Consider the following 22,669-nt stretch of genomic DNA (forward strand, 5'->3'; position numbering starts at 1 on the left):
ATATTCTTTTTTTTTTTTACGTTTATGTTTTTATTTTGAGAGACAGATCACGCATGGGAGGGGCAGAGAGAGAGAGAGCATCCCAAGCAGGCTCCGCACCATCAGTACAGAGCCTAACATGGGGCTCAAACCCATGAAACTCGAGATCATGACCTGAGCTGAAATCAAGAGTCAGACGCTTAACTGACTGAGCCACCCATGCACTCCTGAATTTTATTTTCCATGTGGCTAAATAAACTAAAACTTATCATGGCTTTTCATGGCTCTTGTTTTGCCCTCAAATATTCCCATGCCTGGCAACTTGTCACTCAGTTCTCAGCTTAAATGTTGGGTAGTCACTGAGGCCTGATTACTCAGTAGATTTATCTCTTTTCCCATTCACTGTCAACCTTATTATCCTGTTTTATTTTGTATATTGCACTTACCACTATGTGAAGAAAAACATTTTTTTCTTACATATTTGTTGTCTGTTTCTACCATTAGAATGCTAACTTGCCTAACAGCCAGGGCCTGTTGTGTATTGTCTACCATCTCTTGGCATTCTTTTTTTATTTTCGTTTGATGGCTACAATTGATGCAGTATCTTTTTTCCTCCTAAGGATTTAAGCCCCCCCCCTCCCCCCCACAGCTAAACAGAGAACTTTATCCTTTCTGTGTCTCACCCCTCTTTCCCTAACTTTTCTGTTGGATATCCTTTCACTGCTTCTGTTATTTTGGTCATTTCAGGTATTAAGACAGTATCTCAGATGTGAATAAGTGGAGTTTTATACAAACCATAATTTCCACCCTAACCCATTTTCAAATTTTTTTCCTTAATTTGTGCTTACTCTTGAATTTCAGGGAGTGTGGCGTATTTTTCCAGTATTCCTTCATTTTGGTTTAATTCCTTTAAAAATCAACTTATTGAGGTATATGCCAGCTTTTTTGAGGTGTAATATTTATATACTACAATGCATACATCTTAAAAGAATAGCTGAATTCATTTTGACAAATGTATGCATCCATGTGACCACCACCCTAGTCAAAGTATAGAACATATCTGTCTTTTCAAAAAGCTCCTTCGGGGTGCCTGGGTGGCTCAATCAGTGGAGTGTCTGACTCTTGATTTTGGCTCAAGTCATGAACCTAGGGTTGTGGGATTGAGCCCCGTGTTGGGCTCCTCGCTGAGCCCGGAGCCTGCTTGAGATTCTCTCTCTGCTCCTCCCCCACTCTTGTGCACATACATGCTCTTGCTTTAAAAAAAGAAAAAGTTCCTTCATTTTCCTTTGCAGATTTGACAAAGTTTCCTAGTCAGTGCATAAGTGTTCTTTTATTTTGTAGTTTACTCTGTATTTGAAATACTGCATAATTTTTATAGGAAGAATGAAATGTTCTTTACTTTTGCTTCCATATATATTTTTTTATGATGTTTATTTATTTTTGAGAGCGAGAAAGAGAGAGAGATGGAGTGCAAGTGGGGTAGGAACAGAGAGAGAGGGAGACACAGAATCTGGAGCAGGCTCCAGGCTCTGAGCTGTCAGCACAGAGCCCGACACTGGCCTTGAACTCACAGACTGTGAGATCATGACCTGAGCCAAAGTTGGAAACTTAATCAACTGAGCCACCCAGGTGCCCCTCTGTAGTCCTTTACATCCTTTTAGTATTTCTTCTCTCATAGTTGTCTGTCTCTCCTTTCTGCCATTCTTTCTCTACTCTAGTTGTGAACTGGGCTTGCTTGTTTTTTTTTTTTTTTTTGAGAGAGAGAAAGAGAGAGCAAGAGCGAGTGTGATCTGGGGAGAGGGGCAGAGGGAGAGAGAAAGAATTTTAAGCAGGCTCCATGCTCATTACAGAGCTGGACTCTGGGCTCAGTCCCACAACCCTGGGATCATGACCTGAGCTGCAATCAAGAGTCAGATGCTCAACCCACTGAGCCATTCAGGGGTCCCAGGGCTTGTTTCTTATTCATCTTTGCAGTCCCAGGTTTTGGCACTTAGACAGTTAGTGATTGTGTGTTTACAGTGAGAATTAAATTTAGAAGTGGTATGGATGTGTAACTGATTGAGGGAGGCAGTATAGCATAATGCTTAGGAGCAAAGAGTCTTGTCCTCCATCACTTGCTCACACTTGCCACGGGCTGATGTGACCTTGGGCAAATTACTTATTTTTCCTGTGCCAAAGTTTTCACATCTGAAAAAAATGCCATATTAGCATCTACCTTGTAGGTTTATTGTAAAGATTAAATGAGCTAATGTATGTAAAGCACTTAAAACGGTACCTAGCACTTAAATTCTAGATAAGTATTAAATCTTCAGAATTTTGAGAGAATGAGCTTTTGGGAACTTTCTTTTTTCTTTTTTCTTTTTTTTTGCTGAACTAGGGAGTGTACATAACATACAGACTTCTTGGATAATCAGATAAAAATAACCTAATGTAGAGCGGAATAACTTGATAGAGCTGTTCAGAACTGAGGGACTTTTAGGTAAAACTGTACTTGTGAGCTTGAGAAGCCAGTCCATATAGCTATCTGTAGCTATCTGGGCCCCTATCTGTAGCTATATGGGCCCATATATGTAGCTATATGTAGCCCATATAGCTATCTGGCTATCTGTAGCTGCCTCTTTGTATTAAAAAAATCTTTTTTATTAATGTTTATTTATTTTTGAGAGAGAGAGAGAGAGAGACAGAGCACAAGCAGGAGAGGGGAAGACAGAGAGGGAAGGGAGACAGAGAATCCAAAGCAGGCTCCAGGCTCCGAGCTGTCAGCACAGAGCCTGACGTGGGGCTCGGACCCACGAACTGTGAGATCATGACCTGAGGCGAAGTCAGATGCCCAACAGACTGAGCCACCCAGGCACCCCTGCCTCTTTGTATTTAAATATTCTCAGCTGCTTCTTACATTTAAGTTTCTGTCCCTGAATCTACAAACTTATTTGCATTTGCATTCACCTTTCATCCTTTCTTGTTTAAAAAAAAAATTAATTTTTATGGAGCCAGTCTTACCATCTGTGTTCCTGAATCCGCCAGTCAGCCCTCACGTTTTACACTTAGTATATGATAGGCACTAAGGATACTATATGAACAAAACAGAAGGTCTCAGCTCTTATGGAGCTTATGTACCAGTGGGTAAGACAGATGATTTAAAATGCAGTTATAATAAATACAGTATGATAAGAACTATGAGGGGTGTATATAGAATGCTCCTGTAGGAGCGTATTGATTTTTGAAACCGTGAGAGGATGGAAATGTGCAAAGAGGTTAGAAATTAAGAGAATTCTGAAAGAGATCATTATTAAAATACTGTGGAGAATAAAAAGTCACTGGTGGAGAGGGTAGGAGGGAAACAAGGAGAGTCTGGTGTAACAGAGCTGAGCTGAGTGCATCTCAGGACAGAGTTAGTGATCAACAGATACTGCTAAGCAGCCAGGTAAGGTCCTTTTCTGTCTTTCCTTTTCAGATATTTGGCTCTATTAGTTATTCCTTCTAAATTGCATGTATTGTTACTTTCTGTTTAGCTTCTAAACTCACGTAGTGTTTGCATAGTTAGTTAGGTGGGGGATACTGCATCCTCTTGATTCATCTTGTTTCAAGTGTCAAATTATAAGTAGCACAAGTTTGGGTAATGAAGGATTTGTCAAACTTGATCTGAATAATCTATTTGTCTATTTGAGGTGGGGAGAATTGGATAGCTAGGGATGCTTCTCTTTCCTTTTATCCTGGTTCCGTGAAACTTGTTCAAGTCCCTTTGACTACGCAATTTTTCCTTGACTCCACATTTCCTTCACTGTTTTAGGAAGAGTTGTTTCAATTCCCTGTCACCTCTTCTGGACCTCCCATTCAGTGCTAGGCCCTGTCAAGTTTGATTTCTTCTCTCTTGGTTAAGTGGAATCTGAACTTGTAAAACTAATTAAAGAGCTCTTTGTTGGGGCACCTGTGTGGCTCAGTCAGTTAACTGTCTGACTTCGGCTCAGGTCATGACCTCATGTTTCATGAGTTCGAGGCCTGTGTTGGGGTTTGTGCTGATAGCTCGGAGCCTGGAGACTGCTCTGGATTCTGTGTCTCCCTCTTTCTCCGCCCCTCCCCTGCTTGTGCACGCACGTGCTCTCTCTCTCTGTCTCTTTCAAAAATAAACATTAAAAAAAGGGTTCCTTGTTGCTAAATACAGGGGATTTTGAGTTGTGTCAGTTTGTAGGCAGTTTTTGACATGATTGACCACTTCATCGTTCTTAGAATGTTTTGTCTTTTCTGAGGCACCATGTTCTTCTGATTTTCTTCTTAGTCTTCTAGCCACTCCTTACTTAATGGCTGGTTTTTCTTCTCTGACTCTTACACATTGGTATATTGGTTTTGTAGTATAGGCTTACATCATTCTGCGTATTTCCTGGGTGACCTTATTCATTACTATGACTTTAGTTACACTAATTGAAACTAATTAGTTAACACTAATTGAAGCTTAGTAAGTAAGCCATATAACACTGATTTAAATCTATAAAGATTATCATATTTTTTTTTTATTTAAAAAAAAAATTTTTTTTCCAACGTTTATTTATTTTTGGGACAGAGAGAGACAGAGCATGAACAGGAGAGGGGCAGAGAGAGAGGGAGACACAGAATCGGAAACAGGCTCCAGGCTCTGAGCCATCAGCCCAGAGCCCCACGCGGGGCTCGAACTCACGGACCGCGAGATCGTGACCTGGCTGAAGTCGGACGCTCAACCGACTGCGCCACCCAGGCGCCCCAAGATTATCATATTTTTATCTGCACATTTTAAATGCAAGATAAAATCACCTAGATTATACAAAATTCAGGCTCTGCATATATGCATATCTGGAAGGAACTCATGAGTGCATCGATAACTGAAATGCTGTTGTTTATGCTAGAGTTAAACTTGAATCTTAGGGGCTGTCTAGATTTTTCTTGGTACTTAGAAAGTATAATTTTAATATCTTATTAGCTGGATGTGAGAATCTGCAAATAAAGAAATAGATGCTTTTTTATAAAATAGATGTTTTAATTTTTTAAAGTAGGCTCCATGCCCAGCATGGAGCCCAACATGGGGTTTGAACTTACGACCCTGAGGTTAAACATGATCTGAGACTTAAGAGTTGGGCACTTAACCGACTGAGCCACCCAGGCACCCAAGAAATAGATGTTTCAGGCACACTTTAAAATTTTTATTTTATCATGCTTTAATTCAGTGTGATGTTAATTTTAATTCTTCTGAGCAGAGGTGCCTGGCTGACTCAGTTGTAGAGCATGCAACTCTTGATCTTGGGGTCATGAGTTCAAGCCCCACATTAGGTGTAGAGCTTACAGTAAAATAAAAAATTCTTCTGAGAAGCTATTCTGATTGTCATAAAGTAGTTTCTACAAATTGTGTTTGTAGTTCCATGAACAATGCCAAAGGAATGCTATTTTTGTTTGATAAACACTGCCCTCCTGTGGTTAAAGTAAGCTAAATGTTTTGTAAAACTACTATGGTCTTTCTGGTAAAATAATGTAATAGTAATACAATGTAGTAATAGTATTGTAATAGTAATGTATCTAGTGTATCTGCACATTTTTCCCACTGTGTCTATGCATAATGCATATTTTCTTATTAAAAATTAAGTTAATTAAAAGTTAAATGTAAATGAAAAGTTGGAAAAATATTAAGCTATCTAAGGGAGGGAAGATATAAAATGTAGAAGTGCTAAAGAAAGTCAAAAGAGGGGTGCTTAGGTGGTTCAGTTGGTTAAGTGTCCAACTCTTGATTTTGACTCAGGTCATGATCTCACAGTTCGTGTGTTTGAGCCCTGCATAAGGCTCCATGCTGATAGTGCACAGCATGCTTGGGATTGTCCCCCCGCCCCCATGCCCCTCCCGATGCATGTGGTCTCTATCTCTCTAAATAAATGAATAAACATTGAAAACAAAAAGCTACCAGGAAAAAAAAAAAAAGGAAATAAAAAGAGAAGACCAGTTATAGTACATGAAGTTAATAAAAACCTCCATGTAAAAATAGCAGTAATGAAAAGATAAAGGATAAACTGGAAAAAATATTTGCAATAAATGTGACAGCAAAAGTTTTAGTATTCATTTTAAAGTTTTAATATATTGAATGTGAAAATAGAACTCATACAAATGGTATGTAGACTAAGTAGACAGTGGTCATGAATAACCAGTTTACAAGTGAGGAAACACAGTTACTAAATTACAGAAATATATTAATTTGTAATGATATTTCATAAAATGATATTCATAATATTCCTAATGATGCTTCAAACAAACAACCCAACTTCACTGGTTCCCTTTGGAGCATACTAGGAAAGTTGGGTAATTACTCTGAAAATTATTATTATTTTTAAAAATTTTTTTTAACGTTTTTTATTTTTGAGACAGAGAGAGACAGAGCATGAATGGGGGAGGGTCAGAGAGAGGGAGACACAGAATCTGAAACAGGCTCCAGGCTCTGAGCTGTCAGCACAGAGCCCGACGCGGGGCTCGAACTCACGGACCACGAGATCATGACCTGAGCCCAAGTCGGCCGCTCAACCGACTGAGCCACCCAGGCGCCCCACTCTGAAAATTATTAAATAGGACACAATCAAACACTTACCCTTGTCTGTATGAATTCTCTGTCTTTCAGGTAACTGAAAAGTAGATGGAGGAAAACATTTCTTTTTGGAAGGATTTTAGCTAATGAATGAAGAAGGAATGATAGACTTATCACCATTTTTGGACACCTAAATAAAATAACGAGTCTAGGTAGTGATCATTATGGGTACTAAAACAATTAGGTAGGAATGCTTATGGGAGACTTTTTAATACTTTATAGTATAAAATAGCTTGTAGTTTAAAATACGAAACTCTATAGAAGTCATTTCAAAAAAGAGAGACCACAGGTATTTTGTGTTCTGACGTGGTGTGATAGGAAGTCTCCAACACTGCCTATGAAGTGTTTTTGCTAAAATAAAATACAAATCTGAGCCAGTCTCTAGGTGTTACTTCTAATATTCAGGAAATATGAGGGACAGAGTACAATTAACAAAATACAGAAATGTGGGAAACTATAGCACAGTCTACCCGGTTTCTTCAGTAAATAAATTGGAAGAAAAATGGAAGAAATCTATAGATTAGAAGAGAGTTTAAGACGTGTTAACCAAATGTGATATGTTTGGGTCTTTGAATACTGATTTGAGCAATCTAACTGTTTAAAAAAGTTTGTTTTTTTCATGAAAAAGGGGGATGTCTAATTAATTTGGTATTACAGAATTGTAGTTATTTTTTGAGGCTTAAAATTTGTTTTTAATGTTTATTTTTGAGAGAGAGACAGGAGTGCAAGTGGGGGAGGGGAAGAAAGAAAGAAAGACACAGAATCTGAAGCAGGCTCCAGGCTCTGAGCTTGTCAGCACAGAGTCCAACGTGGGGCTCGAACCCATGAACTATGAGGTCATGACCTGAGCCGAAGTCGGATGATTAATGACTGAGCCTCCCAGGCGCCCCTAGGGTCAGAGAATCTTTCACAGGTTCTATGCTCAGTGCAAAGCTCTATGCCGGACTTGGTCCTGAGACCCTGGGAGCAGGACCTAAGCTGAAGAGACAGACGCTCTACCAACTGAGCCACCCACGCACCTCAAGAAAACATTCGTTTCTCCTCCAAACTAAGTGATTTATGGCTCTAAGTATTGAGAAATCTAGCACAAATAATTTTCTAAATTTAAAATTAATTTTGAGTTCCTAATATTTAGAGGAACTAGTGATAGACTTTTTTTTTTAAAGGAAAGTAAATATCCCTTATGCAGTTGTAACTAACTGGTTTCTTCTATTTTATTTCATTAAAGACTAGTATATCTAGAAAATCTGGAAAGTCCTCACTAGAAAGGCATATAAAAATTTTTAGGTCTTTTTTTTTTTAATAATTTTTAAAAATTTATTTTAGAGAGAGAGAAAGAGAGACAGAGCACAGACAGGGGAGGGACAGAGAGAGAAGGAGGCACAGAATCTGAAGAAGGCTCCAGGCTCTAAGCTGTCAGTACAGCGCTCCAGGTCTTTGATTTTTTAAAAAAAAAAAGAAAGAAAAAAATTAATTAATTAATTTTGAGAGAAAGAGAGTGAGTTGGGGAGGGGCAGAGGGGGAGGGGCAGAGAGGGAGGGGGAGAGAGAGAATCCCAAGCAGGCTCCATGCCCTCAGTGCAGAGCTAGATGCGGGGCCCGAACCCACAAACTGGGGAAATCATGACCTGAGCCGAAACCAAGGGTTGGACGCTTAATGGACGAACCACCCAGGCACCCCAACAGAATGAAATTTAATTGCCAGGGGGATGATTGTATCAGTTTCCTTAGAAATTCCTTCTAGTTTTTTATTTATTTTTGGGACAGAGAGAGACAGAGCATGAACGGGGGAGGGGCAGAGAGAGAGGGAGACACAGAATCGGAAACAGGCTCCAGGCTCTGAGCCACCAGCCCAGAGCCCGACGCGGGGCTCGAACTCACGGACCGCGAGATCGTGACCTGGCTGAAGTCGGATGCTTAACCGACTGCGCCACCCAGGCGCCCCTAGTTTTGTTTTTTTTTTTTTTAATTTTTTTTAACGTTTATTTATTTTTGAGACAGAGACAGAGCATGAGTGGCAGAGAGAGAGGGAGACACAGAATCCGAAACAGGCTCCAAGCTCTGAGCCGTCAGCACAGAGCCCGTCGCGGGGCTTGAACTCACAGACCGTGAGATCATGACCTGAGCCGAAGTCGGACGCTTAACCGACCAAGCCACCCAGGCGCCCCGAAATTCCTTCTAGTTTTTGACAAGAGCAAGCAATTGTACAAACTGTTTTTCTTTTATCAACTCCAGTGCTTTTCAGAATGGTTTACAAAAACCTCTACATTTTCCCACTTTTCCCAAGCAGAACTTGTAGCAAGCAACAGAGTTCCTCAGGGATTTCAGTGGCAGTATGTTTTCTTCTGGCAACCAAATGGATTGTTTGAGGGGAAGTTCTGTGTTGGAACTGAATCTGCCTGGAATAACAACTAAATATGGAATATCATTTATACCCTTAACAATGCTTTTAATGTAGTTTTCTGCTTTGGGTTAATCAGTTGTGTATTTTTACTCTTTTAACTTGTTGATGGAAATACATTTTGTTTAGGTAGACTTGGCAAAATCATTTAATGTTCTCCTTTCTTTTATGGAATAAAAGCAGTGTATTTGTAGTGTTCAACCAGGTCTCTTTTTGTGATGTAGTTGTTAAGTTTTGTGTGTGTGTGTGTGTGTGTGTGTAGGTAGGTAGGCTCTATGCTTAACGTGGGACTCGAACTCACAACTCTGAGACCCAAGACTGGGCCAGCTGAGTGCCTCTGTAGTTGTTAAATTTTCTAATTTATTTTTTATTTTTATATTTTTAAGTTTATTTATATTTGAGAGAGAGCATGAGCTGGGGAAAGGGGCAGAAAGGGAGAAAGAGAATCCCAAGCAAATTCCGTGCTGTCAGTGCAAAGCCTGACATGGGGCTTGATCCCACATGAGATCACAACCTGAGCCAAAGTCAAGAGTTGGATGCTTAACTGATTGAACCACCCAGGCACCCCTATAATTTTAGTTTTTAATTTGATTTTTATTATTTAAATCAAGTAACTTGTTGCCTTATGTCAGGGTCACCCAACAAAGGAAATATAAATGTTTAATGACATGAAAAATCCAACCTCATTAGTAACTCAAATTTTAAAATTGTAGCATATGTATATTTAAAATAGTTACCAAAGAGTTTTAAAATGATATAAATGCCAGTTAATGGTGTAGTGAAACTCCCGTACATCTGGCGGATAGCAATTTGACTATATTAAAATAATTTTATGCAGCAATTCCACTTGTTAGATTTTAAAAATAATCAGAAACACTTGGCATTTGTTATAGTAAAAAATAAAAAAAACCACAATAACACATTATTGAGAATTGCTATACCCCAAGTTCTATTTTTTTTTTTTTTCATGTTTGTTTATTTTTGAGATAGAGAGAGGGAGACAGGATCTGAAGCAGGCTCCACACTGTAAGTACAGAGCCTGTTGCACGGCTCAAACTCAATGAAATGTGAGATCATGACCTGAGGCAAAGTCAAATGCTTAACCGACTGAGTCACCCCACTCTCCCCAAGTTCTAAACGAAACTGCTCAAAATAAAATATTCTCTTTGACGCACATGGTCTTTCATAAGTTATAGATATTGTTCTTATTTTCATTTTACTGATGAATTTGAGGCTCAGAGATTGACTTTCCAAAGTCACAGAGCTCTAAATGATAGAATCAGAGATAAAATTAGGGTCTGTCTCATTCTTGGATAATAATAATAGTGCTTCTTTAAGTGATTTAAAAATTTTTTTAATTTGTTTATTTTGAGAGAGACCGTGTGTGTACTGGCAGGGGAGGGGCAGAGACAGGGAGAGAGAATTCAAAGTTGACTTTGCAGAGCCCATTGTGGGGCTCCATCCCACAACCTGTGAGATCATGACCTGAGTTGAAACCAAGAGTCAGATGCTCTGAACCATCTGGGCACCCCTTTAAGTGATTCTAATATGCAACAATAGGAAATGGATTAAGTGATTTAGTGTTTATGTGTGTATAATATTCACTGGAGTATTATGCTGCTATGAAATATATCAATAAATGTCTCAAGATTTACAAAAAAGGGCTTCTAATAATATTAAAATAGCACAAACTGATATGTGCAGAGGAAATCTCAACTATGTAAAATGTTACTGAAAAACTCCTGGAAGGGGATATGCCAACATGTTAAGTCCTGTTCTGTCATGGCAGAAGCCCTCTGTACATACAGTGAAATAAAACCTGTGTTTTTTGTTGTTGTTGTTATTCTGGATTTTCTAGAATGGGGATACCTGGCTGGCTCAGTCAGAAGAGCATGTGACTCTTGATCTTGGGGTTGTAATTTTGAGCCCCACATTGGGTGTAGAGATTACTAAAATAAATAAATGAATAAGTATTCTAGAATGAATATCCATTATCATTGGGGAAACCCTGGTACTTTACATATGGTATATCTGACTGTATATAGATTTAACTCAGCACCTGGAATTAATTTCTTTGTGGAGTACCATGAATTTCACTGGAAGTTGGTGAAACACTCTTACTTAGCCTGATTAATACTAGAATTTGAGAAACACAGTTTTTAAAATACTAGGATCTCCCCAGCCCCCACCAGGATCTTGTTTTTCAGTTTTATGTACTTGCTCATTGCTAAAAACAAAGCCAGGGACCCACTTCTTAAGATATCAACTTACTTATAGACATATGTAGAGGCTGACATTTTCATTAAGCTAATTTTGTCACGTTTTAAAACACACGTGTGAGAAAAAGGTCTCTATTGGATCTTTACAGTTGAACATCCTATTCCTGTCTTAATCAAAAGAGTAAGTGACATTTCTGTAATCCTGTTAGTTTTTTTGTTTTTGCCTCAAGAGGTAAGAACCTACCCACTCTTCAGCAGAGGTAGTTTGTATCATTCCAGAGCATATTTTAGTTAACAAAATAAGTATTTCTTTTATCATTGAACTCTTTTGTTTTGTTTTGTTTTTGAGAGAGCGAGAGAGAGAATGTGCACGAGCTGTAGAAGGGCAGAGGGAGAGAGAATCTTACGCAGGCTCTATGCCCAGCTTGGAACCCTGTGTGGGTCTCAATCCCACGACCTTGGGATCGTGATCTGAGCTGAAATCAAGAGCCAGACGCTCAACCGACTGAGCCACCTAGGCACCTCTGAACTCTTCACTTTGTATAAAGTGTTAATATTATCCTCTGGTTTGGGGAATTAAGAGTTTTGCCATCTAAGTTCAGGCTGTGCTTTGTCTCTGAGTCTTAACTTCCTGGTAAAATAGACATAACTAAACCTGTTTTCCTTCTTGGATTATTGTGAGGATCAAATGAAATAGAATGGCTATGTGATGTTTATAAACCATAAGGCAGTTATAAATATGTGTGAATTAAGGGAGAAATGTAAAAAAATTTTATGTATTATCTTGGCAGCACCATCTGAAGATAATCTTCATAGGAAGTTTTTTTTGTGTGAATTCAGGTTTTATTGTTTTAATAGGTATATCAGTCTTTTGTGTTTTTATTTGACCATATTTTATGTGTATATCTCTATATAAAAACTCTTTTTGTGCCACATCAGTTGGTACAGACACTATGGTAAACAGTATGGATGTTCCTTAAAAAATAGAACTACCAGGGGCACCTGGATGGCTCAGTCGGTTGAGCGTCCGACTTCAGCTCAGGTCATGATCTCGCAGTTTGTGAGTTCGAGCCCCGCGTCAGGTTCTGTGCTGATAGCTCAGAGCCTGGAGCCTGTTTCAGATTCTGTGTCCCCATCTCTCTCTGCCCCTCCCCTGCTCATGCTCTCTCTCTCTCTGTCAAAAATAAATAAACATTAAAAAAAAAAAATAGAACGACCAGCAATCCCACTTCTGGGTATATATCCAAAGGAAATGAAATACTGTCTTAGAGAGATATTTGCACCCCTGTGTTCATTGCAGCATTATTCACAGTAGCTGAGACATGGAAACAACTTAGGTGTCATACAGATGATCTGAAAAAAAAAATTACAGTGTGCAATGGAATACTATCCAGCCATAAAAAGAAGGAAGTCTGCCGTATATGACAAGGATGAACCTTGTGAGCTTTATGTTAAGTGAAGCAGTCAGATAGAGAAAGACAAATACTGCATGGTCTCATATGTGGAATCTAAAAAAAGTTGATATCAGAGCACCTGGGTGGCTCAGTCAGTTAAGAATCTGACTCTTGGTTTTGGCTCAAATCATGAGTTTGAGCCCTGTGTCAGTCTCTATGCTGACCGTTTGGAGGCTGCTTGGGATTCTCTGCCTCCTTCTCTCTGTCCCAACCCTGCTTGTTCTCTCTTTCTGTCTGTCTCTCAAAAATGGACAGATAGATGGATAGATAGATTAAAAAAATTGATCTCAGAAACAGAGTAAGTTGTTGGTTTCTAGGCTTTGGGGGTGGGTAGGGGAAATGGAGAGATGTTGGTCAAAGGATACAAACTAGCATTAGAAGAATAAATTCTGGTGATCTAATTAATGTACAGCATGGTGATTGTAGTGAACAATATTGTGTATTTTTTTGCTAAGGATATGGGACTCCTGCGTGGCTTGGTTGGACATCCAACTCTTGATTTTGGCTCAGGTCATGATCTCACGGTTGTGAGATTGAGCCCTGCCATGGGCCCGGCACTGGGTATGGAGCTTCCTTAAGATTCTGTCTCTCTTTTTCCCTTTGCTGCTCCCCGGTGCTTGTCCATGCATGCATTTTCTCTTAAAAAAAAAAAGAAAGAAAGAAAAACTGTGAAATTTGCTACAAGTAGATCTTTTAATTGTTACCATGTGCACAATAACTGTGATAGTTAACAAAGCTTAATGTAATCATTTAACTATATATAAGAATATCACATGACCATATTGTATACTTTAAACGTACACAAGGTTATTTGTCAATTATGTCTCACTAAAGCTGGGGGAAAATCAGACTAAGGGAATAAAGTGTGTCTGCGTGTGTGTGTGTGTGTGTGTGTGTGTGTGTGTGTGTGTGTAGGTGGTGGCGTTGCTTGTGAGTGTCTGAGTGTATTTTAGAGCGGTCAGGATCTCTTTGAAGAAGTGAAGGGAGAGAGTTAAAGGGGAAAGCATTGCAGGAGGTGGGACAGATGCAAATGGCCCTGAGTTAGGAATGAATTTGTTATATTTGAAGAAGGGCAAGAAGGTAATGTAAGAAGAGTAAGATACAGGATTTCATGTAGAATTTTTTAAGCTCTATCAAGGAATTCAGATTTCAATTTTAGCTAATTAAAAGAAGTTCCAGGGGCGCCTGGGTGGCTCAGTCAGTTGGGCGACCGACTTCGGCTCAGGTCACGATCTCGAGGTCCGTGAGTTCGAGCCCCGTGTCGGGCTCTGGGCTGACAGCTCAGAGCCTGGAGCCTGTTTCGGATTCTGTGTCTCCCTCTCTCTGACCTTCCCCTGTTCATGCTCTCTCTCTGTCTCAAAAATAAATAAACGTTAAAAAAAAAATTAAAAAAAAAAGTGTTACAATCAGAGGAATAATGTAATTTAAGTTTTAAGGTCACTTGCTGTCCCGTGTCCCGTGGATAGATTGGTCAGTCATATTAGTTACACACAGACTTGGCTGTGTGTAACACTTCCTTAAATGGATTGGATGTGTATTTCTCTTTCATGCAGTGGTCTGGAGGTGTAGTCAGTAGTCTGCCATTCTTAGGGAATGGCCTTACCTGTATGGGTCAGGATGCCTTGTCACCTCCATTGTCAAAGCCTCGGGGTAGAGAAAGGGCCAAAGTGGGACGTGCTCTGGCTTTTTGAAAATCTGGTTGTTGCTGTTACCACTTTCTGGTGTCTAGGACTTGAGTTCCATATCTAGTTTTGAGGGAGGCTTAGAGAGGAGGCCTCCATACCCAAGTCATGTTCCCTTTTCATTTATGGCTGTATAATATTCAGTGGTATAGATATGCCAGTTTCCTTGGTGTCCTATTTTTGGATTAGTAGCCTTTAAATTTTTTAGTGAGTAACATAATGAATATTTTCTTCTATCTCAGTAGTACTGGATTATGTGTACATATTCATTTCATAGTGTTTACTTATTGCCATGTTTTTGCTGTCTAAATTAGCAAGGGAAAAACATTAGAGAATATGAGTTTTATATTTGATTGTTAGTAAAGTCAAACGTTCTGGTTCTTTTTTTTTTCATAAACTTTATTATGGGATATTGAATGTGTACACAAAAGTTGACAATAATGTAATGAATATCTTTGTATCCATTGTGTAGCTCTTATAATTACCAACTCATAGCCAATCTTGCTATATTTAAGCCTCTGTCCTAGTTTCCTCCTGTATAATTTTGAATCAAATTCCAGACATCATATAATTTCATCTGTAAATATTTCAATATGTAAATGCTTTTTCATATGATTGTTATCCTATTGTATTAGCTCTTTTATGAATTCTTTGTCCATGTCCATGGTGTATTTCTTTTTTCATTTTCAGTGATTGTATATATTTTAATATATAGACAATAAATAAAGGCTCAGTTTTCTATATGGGCCTTAATTTGGACAAGGATAATAAGTGAAATTTTTGGACATGCTAAGTTTGAGATGTTTCTGAAGCATCTAAGGTTGATGTTTAAAAGGTAGTTATGGGGGCGCCTGGGTGGCTCAGTCAGTTGAGTGACCGACTTCGGCTCAGGTCATGATCTCACGGTTTGTGAGTTCGAGCCCCGCATCGGGCTCTGTGCTGACAGCCCAGAGCCTGGAGCCTGCTTCTGATTCTGTGTCTCCCTCTCTCTGACCTTCCCCCATTCATGCTCTGTCTTTCTCTGTCTCAGAAATAAATAAACATTAAAAAAAGATTAAAAAAATAAAAGGTAGTTACGTACAGACTGTGCTGCTTTTTCTTTTATCAAAATACGGGTGCTTGGTGAAGACTTGGGGATGGATGATGTTACTCAGGGAGAGTTGGTGGAATGAGCAGCAAAAGCTGCAGATTGATGCTTATAAATTATTTAAGGGTGGGCATAGAAAAAGACATCTGTGAAGAAGACTAAGAAGAAGGGTTTTAGAAAAAAGTCTAGAGAGAGCAATGTCTAAGAAAAGAACGGTTATTAACACTGTCAGATGTAGCAGAGAGATCAAGGAAGATGATAAATGGAGGTGTGTCTGTTGGATTTTATGATTAAGCAAATGAGAAAATGGATGTAGACACAGGACACAGTGTGCTGTAGTGATGCAAGATAGACCTGAGTTTGAATTCTGGCTACCACTTACCCTTGCTGTCTTGTGTTTGGAAATCTACTTATTGAACCTTAGTTATCCCACTTTTTGAATGGGGATATTAATGTTTTCCTTTTAAAGTTGCTGTGAAATTTAACTGAGAGAATGTATAGCACTTATTTGTATTTTCTTCATAGGTGGTAGTAGGTGATACCACATCGTGATACCTTAATGGCTGATCTAGGGTATCTGACTTTAATGATTTCTATTATACAAGTCCTGTATCTGTTATTATTGACTTTTGGTAGTATAGTATAGAGAACTGGTTCAATTTTAGTTTTCGTTGGCATCTTTTAATTGCCAAGAGTTCTTTATTTTTTTTTAATTTTATTAAAAAATTTTTTAAACATTTATTCATTTTTGAGAGACAGAGTGTCAGCAGGGGAGGAGTGGAGAGAGAGGGAGACATAGAATCTGAAGTAGGCTCCAGGCTCTGAGCTGTCAGCACAGAACCTGATGCAGGGCTCAAACCCACGAACTGTGAGATCATGACCTGAGTTGAAGTCAGATACTTAACCTACTGAGCCACCCACGTGCCCCTAGTTCTTTATTTCTTTAACAGTGAGAATGGAAAATGATTTAGGTATAAGAGTTCTGCTTAAACTTTGGATCTAAAAAAAGAGGAAACCAGAATTGACTTAAAGGGAGTCATTTTATTTATTTATTTAAAAATTTTTAATTTATTTTTTAAAATAAATCATTTTAAACCTAGTGAGCTAGTGGCAGACACTTAGTTTTCCTTCATCTGGGAATGTTTAGATTTCCCCTTCATTCTTTTTTTTTTTTTTTTTTCCATTTTCAGCATTTATATTCATTTTTTTTTAATTTTTTTTTTCAACATTTATTTATTTTTGGGGCAGAGAGAGACAGAGCATGAACGGGGGAGGGGCAGAGAGAGAGGGAGACACAGAATCTGAAACAGGCTCCAGGCTCTGAGCCATCAGCCCAGAGCCCGACGCGGGGCTCGAACTCACGGACCGCGAGATCGTGACCTGGCTGAAGTCGGACGCCTAACCGACTGCGCCACCCAGGCGCCCCTTCATTTTTGAGAGACTGAGTGTGAGTGGGGAAGGGTCAGAGAGAGAGAGAAGGAGGCATGGAATCCAAAGTCGACTCCAGGATCTGAGCTATTAGCAATATGGGACTTGAACCCAATATAGGACTTGAACTCATAGACTATGAGATCATGACCTGAGGTGAAGTCGGATGCTTAACTGACTGAGCCACCCAGGTACCCCCTTTGTTCCCATTTTTTAAAAAAGTCATGTCTATACTAATATGGGGCTTGAACTCATGACCCCGAGATCAAAAGTCAGATGCTCTACTGACTGAGCCAACCAGGTGCCCCCTTTCCCTTTTATTCTTAAGGGGCGTTTTTGCTGGATAGGAATTTTGAATTGAGAGCCCTTTTCTTACAGTACTTTACAATGTTTTTTTCACTATTTCTACTTTCCATGGTTTCTGATGAGAAATGTACAGTCACTGGAATTGTTCTCCTAAATAAATGGTTGTTTTACCTGGGTTGCTTTCAAATTTATTTTGTTGTTTTAGCGTTCGGTATGGATTTCTTTGAATTTATGTTGTTTGAGATTCATTGACGTTGCTGAAATTGTAAGTGTATATCTTTAACCAAATTTGGGGAGTTTTCTGCTGCTGTTTCTTCAGATACGATTTTTGCACTCTTTCTCATCTCTTTTTGGGATTCTGATAACATGAATGTTACACTTTGTGATTCTTGGGTTTTATTTTGGTTATTGTATTTTTTAGTCCTGAAATTTTATTTTGTTTCACACAGTCACACACACACACACACACACACACACACACACACACACACACACTAATCTTATTTCTCTGCTGACACTCTGTTTCTTTCAAGAATATTCTTGTCTGTTTCTTTCAAGAATATTCTTGTTGACTTTTTTTTTTTTTTTAAGATTTTATTTTTGAGTAGTCTCTACATCCTGTGGATGGATCTCCAGCTCACAACCCTGAGATCAAGAGTTGCATGCTCCACCGACTAAGCCAGCTAGGTGGCCCGATTCCTGACTTTTTTTTTTTTTTTTTTTTAATGTTTATTTGTTTTCGAGAAAGAAAGTGTGTGAGCAGGGTAGGGGCAGAGAGAGAGGGAGACACAGAATCCAAAGCAGGCTCCAGACTCCAGGCTCCGAACTGTCAGCACAGGGCTGATGTGGGGCTCGAACCCAAGAACTGCAAGATTATGACCTGAGCCAAAGTTGGATGCTTAACCAACTGAGCCACCCAGGCACCCCCCTCTTCCTGACTTGAAGCATGGTTATAATAATTGCTTTAAAGTCTTTGATAATTCCAATGTCTTTGTCATCTTGGATTTATTCTGTGTAGGTTGTCTTTTCCCTTGTGAGTTCTTGAGAGTTTCCTAGTTGTTCAGTTGTCAAGTGATGTTGGATTGTATATAGACATTTTAATGTTATGTTATCATATTGTATGTCTTATTTGAATCCAATGGAGAATAATTTTGCAGGTATTTAAAGCAAGTATTTATTTGACTTTGTTTTAAAGCAGGTATTTATTTGACTTTGTTAGGTTCAGATCACAAGTTTCCACCCACCTTTTGTGCACTAAAATTCCAATATTTAGTTTTCAAAGCCTTTGCAGAGTTGTTCTGATCTGTTCTGCATGTGTACCACTTACTGGCTAATTTGGGAACCTGATAGTATGATTAGGGTCAGACACACACATGCATAGGTCTGGAGTGACCCCAGGAGTGTTTATGGAACTTTGTGGTATTATTTTCTTGGCTCCTTTGTCTTTGCAATAACTTTCTCCCTGATAACTTTCTGGCTCCTACAGACCCTTCTTCCTTGTCCTATGGCTGGACAGCTGAGGCTTTCATTTCTCTGTTTTGCTGTATATTCCACAACTGCATCTGCCTTTGATGGCAAACAATAGGATGACAGAGAAAGAATATAAGCCATGTGGATTCCCTTCACACCTAGGGGATTAGAAGGGTTCTGTTTTGTTGGAATTTTCAGTCCCTGTTCAACCATTGCTGGTATCACCACTGCCAAGGATGCTGTCTTGGCTTGTCTGGGGGCATAGGTCAAGAGAAAGGGGGGAAACCTCAGAAAACCGCCTCTCCCTAGGGGACCCCTTTACTGGTCCTCAGATCAAAAAAGAGAAGAATTCTCTTGAGAGCCATTTCTGCCTGCTGTTAGTGGACAGTTCTGAATTTGTACTGCCTTTGAGTTTAGACTGAGTGGTCCCAGAGCAAATAAAATCAGGAAACTCACTTAGGGGTTAGTAAAACTTCTAGTTGTGGTTTTGTACTCCACCCCGATTGCTACCTCAGATAGCTGCTCCATGCATTCCGTCCAGGTTTTTAGTCATATTCAGCAGGAGATAAACTATGCTTACTCCTTTTTTACCAGAACCAGGAAATTTTGTTACAACTGTATTGTTCATTTGTTTTGGTTAAGAATTTATTGAGCATTCATGCCATACTCAGCTTTGCTGGGAATGTAAAGATGATAATCTCAAACTACCTATAGTAGATCCACAGTTAGGCATGTGACATGGAGGTGGAGGCAGAAAGTACATAATTTTATACTAAACACTACTAATAAATAATTTAGTTATTAATCTTAATCTTTTTTGATCCATTTCTGTTTCAGGACTTGACATATTGTTTGTGACTAAGAGAGAAGAACCTGTTTATATTCCATTAATTTTCCATTTTTCTTATTGTCCCAAAATTAAAGGGATGAAAAGTCCCTGGATATGTATGTGCTGGATGAAATTAATACATAGTTATAAGAATAAGAACTATAATTATACACATAATTATAATAAGAACTTAAAATAAGAAATAATTTATTATTATATACTTGTTTCTCAGGTCTTAGAAAAATACCCCAATACACCCATGAGTCATAAAGAAATTCTTCAAGTTATCCAGAGAGAAGGACTAAAAGAAATCAGGTGAGTTACTTAAATATTATTAGTAATAATTATAATACTTGATTAGAGTATTTTGTAGTATATAGCAGTGTACTTTAGCCCTGAAGATTGATGATTTAGTAATAACTGCTTTGCTAATTTCTGATTTATTCAGTTGTCAGATCTCTGGAGTTTTCAGTCATAGCACAGTTATAAAACCACAAGTATGTTTAAAAAAAAATTCTTAGAATGTATCTGTTTCCATCCCATGCACTTTAATTCTTAGGAAGGCCTGGAGCCATCTTCAAACCTTCATCTATTGAGTTCAGGCTTTTAATTTAATAAGCTTGGTCAGTAGCATGTAACAAGTATTCTCTAGTACAGGGAGAGTGCTAGAAATAGACAATCTAGGAAAAAATAACCTTGGCCAAAAAGAATAAAATGGAAAAGGTACATATAGAGCAGAATGTATTTCAAGTAATAGTTCTATGTACAAATAAAACAGCTTGGGGTCAATTAATACAGGACCAAAGATAAAACACACTATAATTTCTAAGAGCCTTCTATTACAATAGCATGTAATAGTCACTTCATCAACAAGACCTTCTGTCATCAAGAAATGTTAAAATTGGGGCAACTGGGTGGCTCAGTCAGTTAAGTGTCCGACGTCAGCTCAAGTCATGATCTTGCTGTTCACAAGCTCGAGCCCCACGTAGGGCTCTGTGCTGACAGCTCAGAGCCTGGAGCCTGCTTCTGATTCTGTGTCTCCCCTTCTCTGCCCCTCCCCCACTTGTCCTCTCTCTCTCTCTCTCTCTCTCTCTCTCTCTCTCTCTCTCTCAAAAATAAGTTAAAACATTAAAAAAATAAAAAAGAAATGTTAAAGTTATGTTCAACATACTTTGTATTGTTAACATTGAAGTCTGGGAGTCTACATGAGAGATACTTTCATTAAGATGGGAAAGGTTGGAGTGCTTTAAAACTGCTACTAGTTTTCTCAAGTGGGGGTGGTATTGTGTAAACACCCTTAGGGAAAGTGTTCAGAATTTATGGGGCTGTGTTTGATTGTCAAAGTGACTAGAAAGTACAGGAGCACGGTGGCATTTAACAGGTAACAAGATGCTAAATGTCTCACATTGTGCTGGATGGTCCTTCACACTGGAGAATTGTTCAGCTCAGATGCCAGAGTAATAATGAGCTATGGTAAAATATTTGTAAACGGACAGTAATACATTTTTTGATAAATAGCTGTTGTGTGTTCTAGATTGTAATTCTCATCTTCTTGAATATAAAATTCAGTTTTTTGCCCTTGTTTGCTAACAGAACTCAGAAATTTTTGTTTGATTTGTGGCCAAACGTCAATAGGCTGGGAATAAAATAGGTTTGTGTTATGACTTTGAAGGAATGAAGTAAAATTAGTGTATTTCACTTTATGTAACATAAGTCTCTCAGAAATTGTGTGAACATTTAAACATTTTTGTAAATTAAAAAATTAGTCACTTAATTTATCAGTGATATAATTCTAAATTTTTATTTGAATTAGATAAGACTTATTAGATTAAAGCATAATGTCCATGTAATAACATCAATTTGTACAAAGCTACAGGAGCAAAAGGTAGTGATTTTTGTGGTTCTGAGGAACAAATTCTGCTAAGGTGTTCTAATATATTTTTTTTTAACACTATGGGGTTTTTATAGAATATGAATGGGCAAGAGATTTCATTTTTTCCCCCCTTAAAATTAGACTTTTGATGCACACCGGGGACATAGACCAGGATATCTGGTGTGTAGAGAGTAAACTACCCTCAGTCCCTTAGGTCTCAGTGACAGGTGTAGGGTCATCTGGCTCCAATATACTAAAGCTCTGTGACTTTACACTTATCGTTATCATTTTTAGGAGCCAGGCAAGAATAGTAAATAAATAAAAGAAGGGGAAAAAAAGAGATTTAGAAAAAAATAGCAAAATGGTAGAGTCAGCAAAAATAGCTTCTGGCTTCACTTCGTGATAACAATTTATAAGTAGCTGTTCTTGGTTAAACTACATTGTTGTGATGCAATTGTGTAACGACAAAGCAGTTCTTTCTAAGTCACCATTGACTTCCATTTTGTTAACTCCATGGGACTTCTAGTTACTCTTACTACTTAGCATTATTTAACACAGTTGACTACGCCTTCCTTTTTGAAACTCTGTTACCTGAAGTGATTACAAACATTTCTCCTCTCCTCCTCCTTCCTTCTCAGTTTTTTTTTTCCTTTGCTCATTACCTTCTAACTTAAGTGCAATTTTGTCCAATCCCATAGTTTTAAATATTATATGTTATCAATTCTCAAATATGTAGGGAAGCTCTTTCTTACTTCAGCCTTTGTATATGCTGACTTTTTTTTTAAATTTTTTTTTAATGTTTATTTTTGGGACAGAGAGAGACAGCATGAATGGGGGAGGGGCAGAGAGAGAGGGAGACACAGAATCTGAAACAGGCTCCAGGCTCTGAGCCATCAGCCCAGAGCCTGACACGGGGCTGGAACTCACGGGCCACGCAATCGTGACCTGAGCTCAAGTCGAACGCTTAACCGACTGCGCCACCCAGGCGCCCCATATGCTGACTTTTTTACAAGGAATGTGCTTTTACCTCAGTTACCTCTTATTTTTTACGTGTCAGTTTGAATATGTCTTTCAGAGCACTTTGGCTGACTTTACGAGTTAGAGCATATTTCCTTTTTTAGTGTATTATAGTGTTCTGTTTATTTCTTCCTACCACCTAAAGTTTGAAGGCACATATTTTTGTGATCTTAAAAAAGTCATCAAGCTTCTCTATTGCTTACATTAAGGTAGCTCCGTGAGGAGTGAAATTTGCTCTTTGTCCCCCTTCTCTTTTGTGTTTGGCATATGTCAGACATTGAAAACCTACTTGTTATATATGTGAAGTATTAGTAGTTGGGAGATCACATTCAG

The 22,669-nt window shown here is 38.6% G+C and overlaps 1 protein-coding gene across 1 annotated transcript in view; it reads left to right on the forward strand.

Moving 5' to 3' along the window:
• ASXL2 (ASXL transcriptional regulator 2) overlaps positions 1–22,669 on the forward strand; it is a 135,225-nt gene that overhangs the window by 29,253 nt on the left and 83,303 nt on the right. Inside the window, exon 2 of the mRNA XM_043604368.1 lies at positions 19,679–19,761. Within this exon, the coding sequence (XP_043460303.1) occupies positions 19,679–19,761 (83 nt within the window). The remainder of the gene's footprint in view (positions 1–19,678; positions 19,762–22,669) is intronic.

Source organism: Prionailurus bengalensis, chromosome A3, assembly GCF_016509475.1.
Source record: "Prionailurus bengalensis isolate Pbe53 chromosome A3, Fcat_Pben_1.1_paternal_pri, whole genome shotgun sequence".
Lineage (NCBI taxonomy): Eukaryota > Metazoa > Chordata > Mammalia > Carnivora > Felidae > Prionailurus > Prionailurus bengalensis.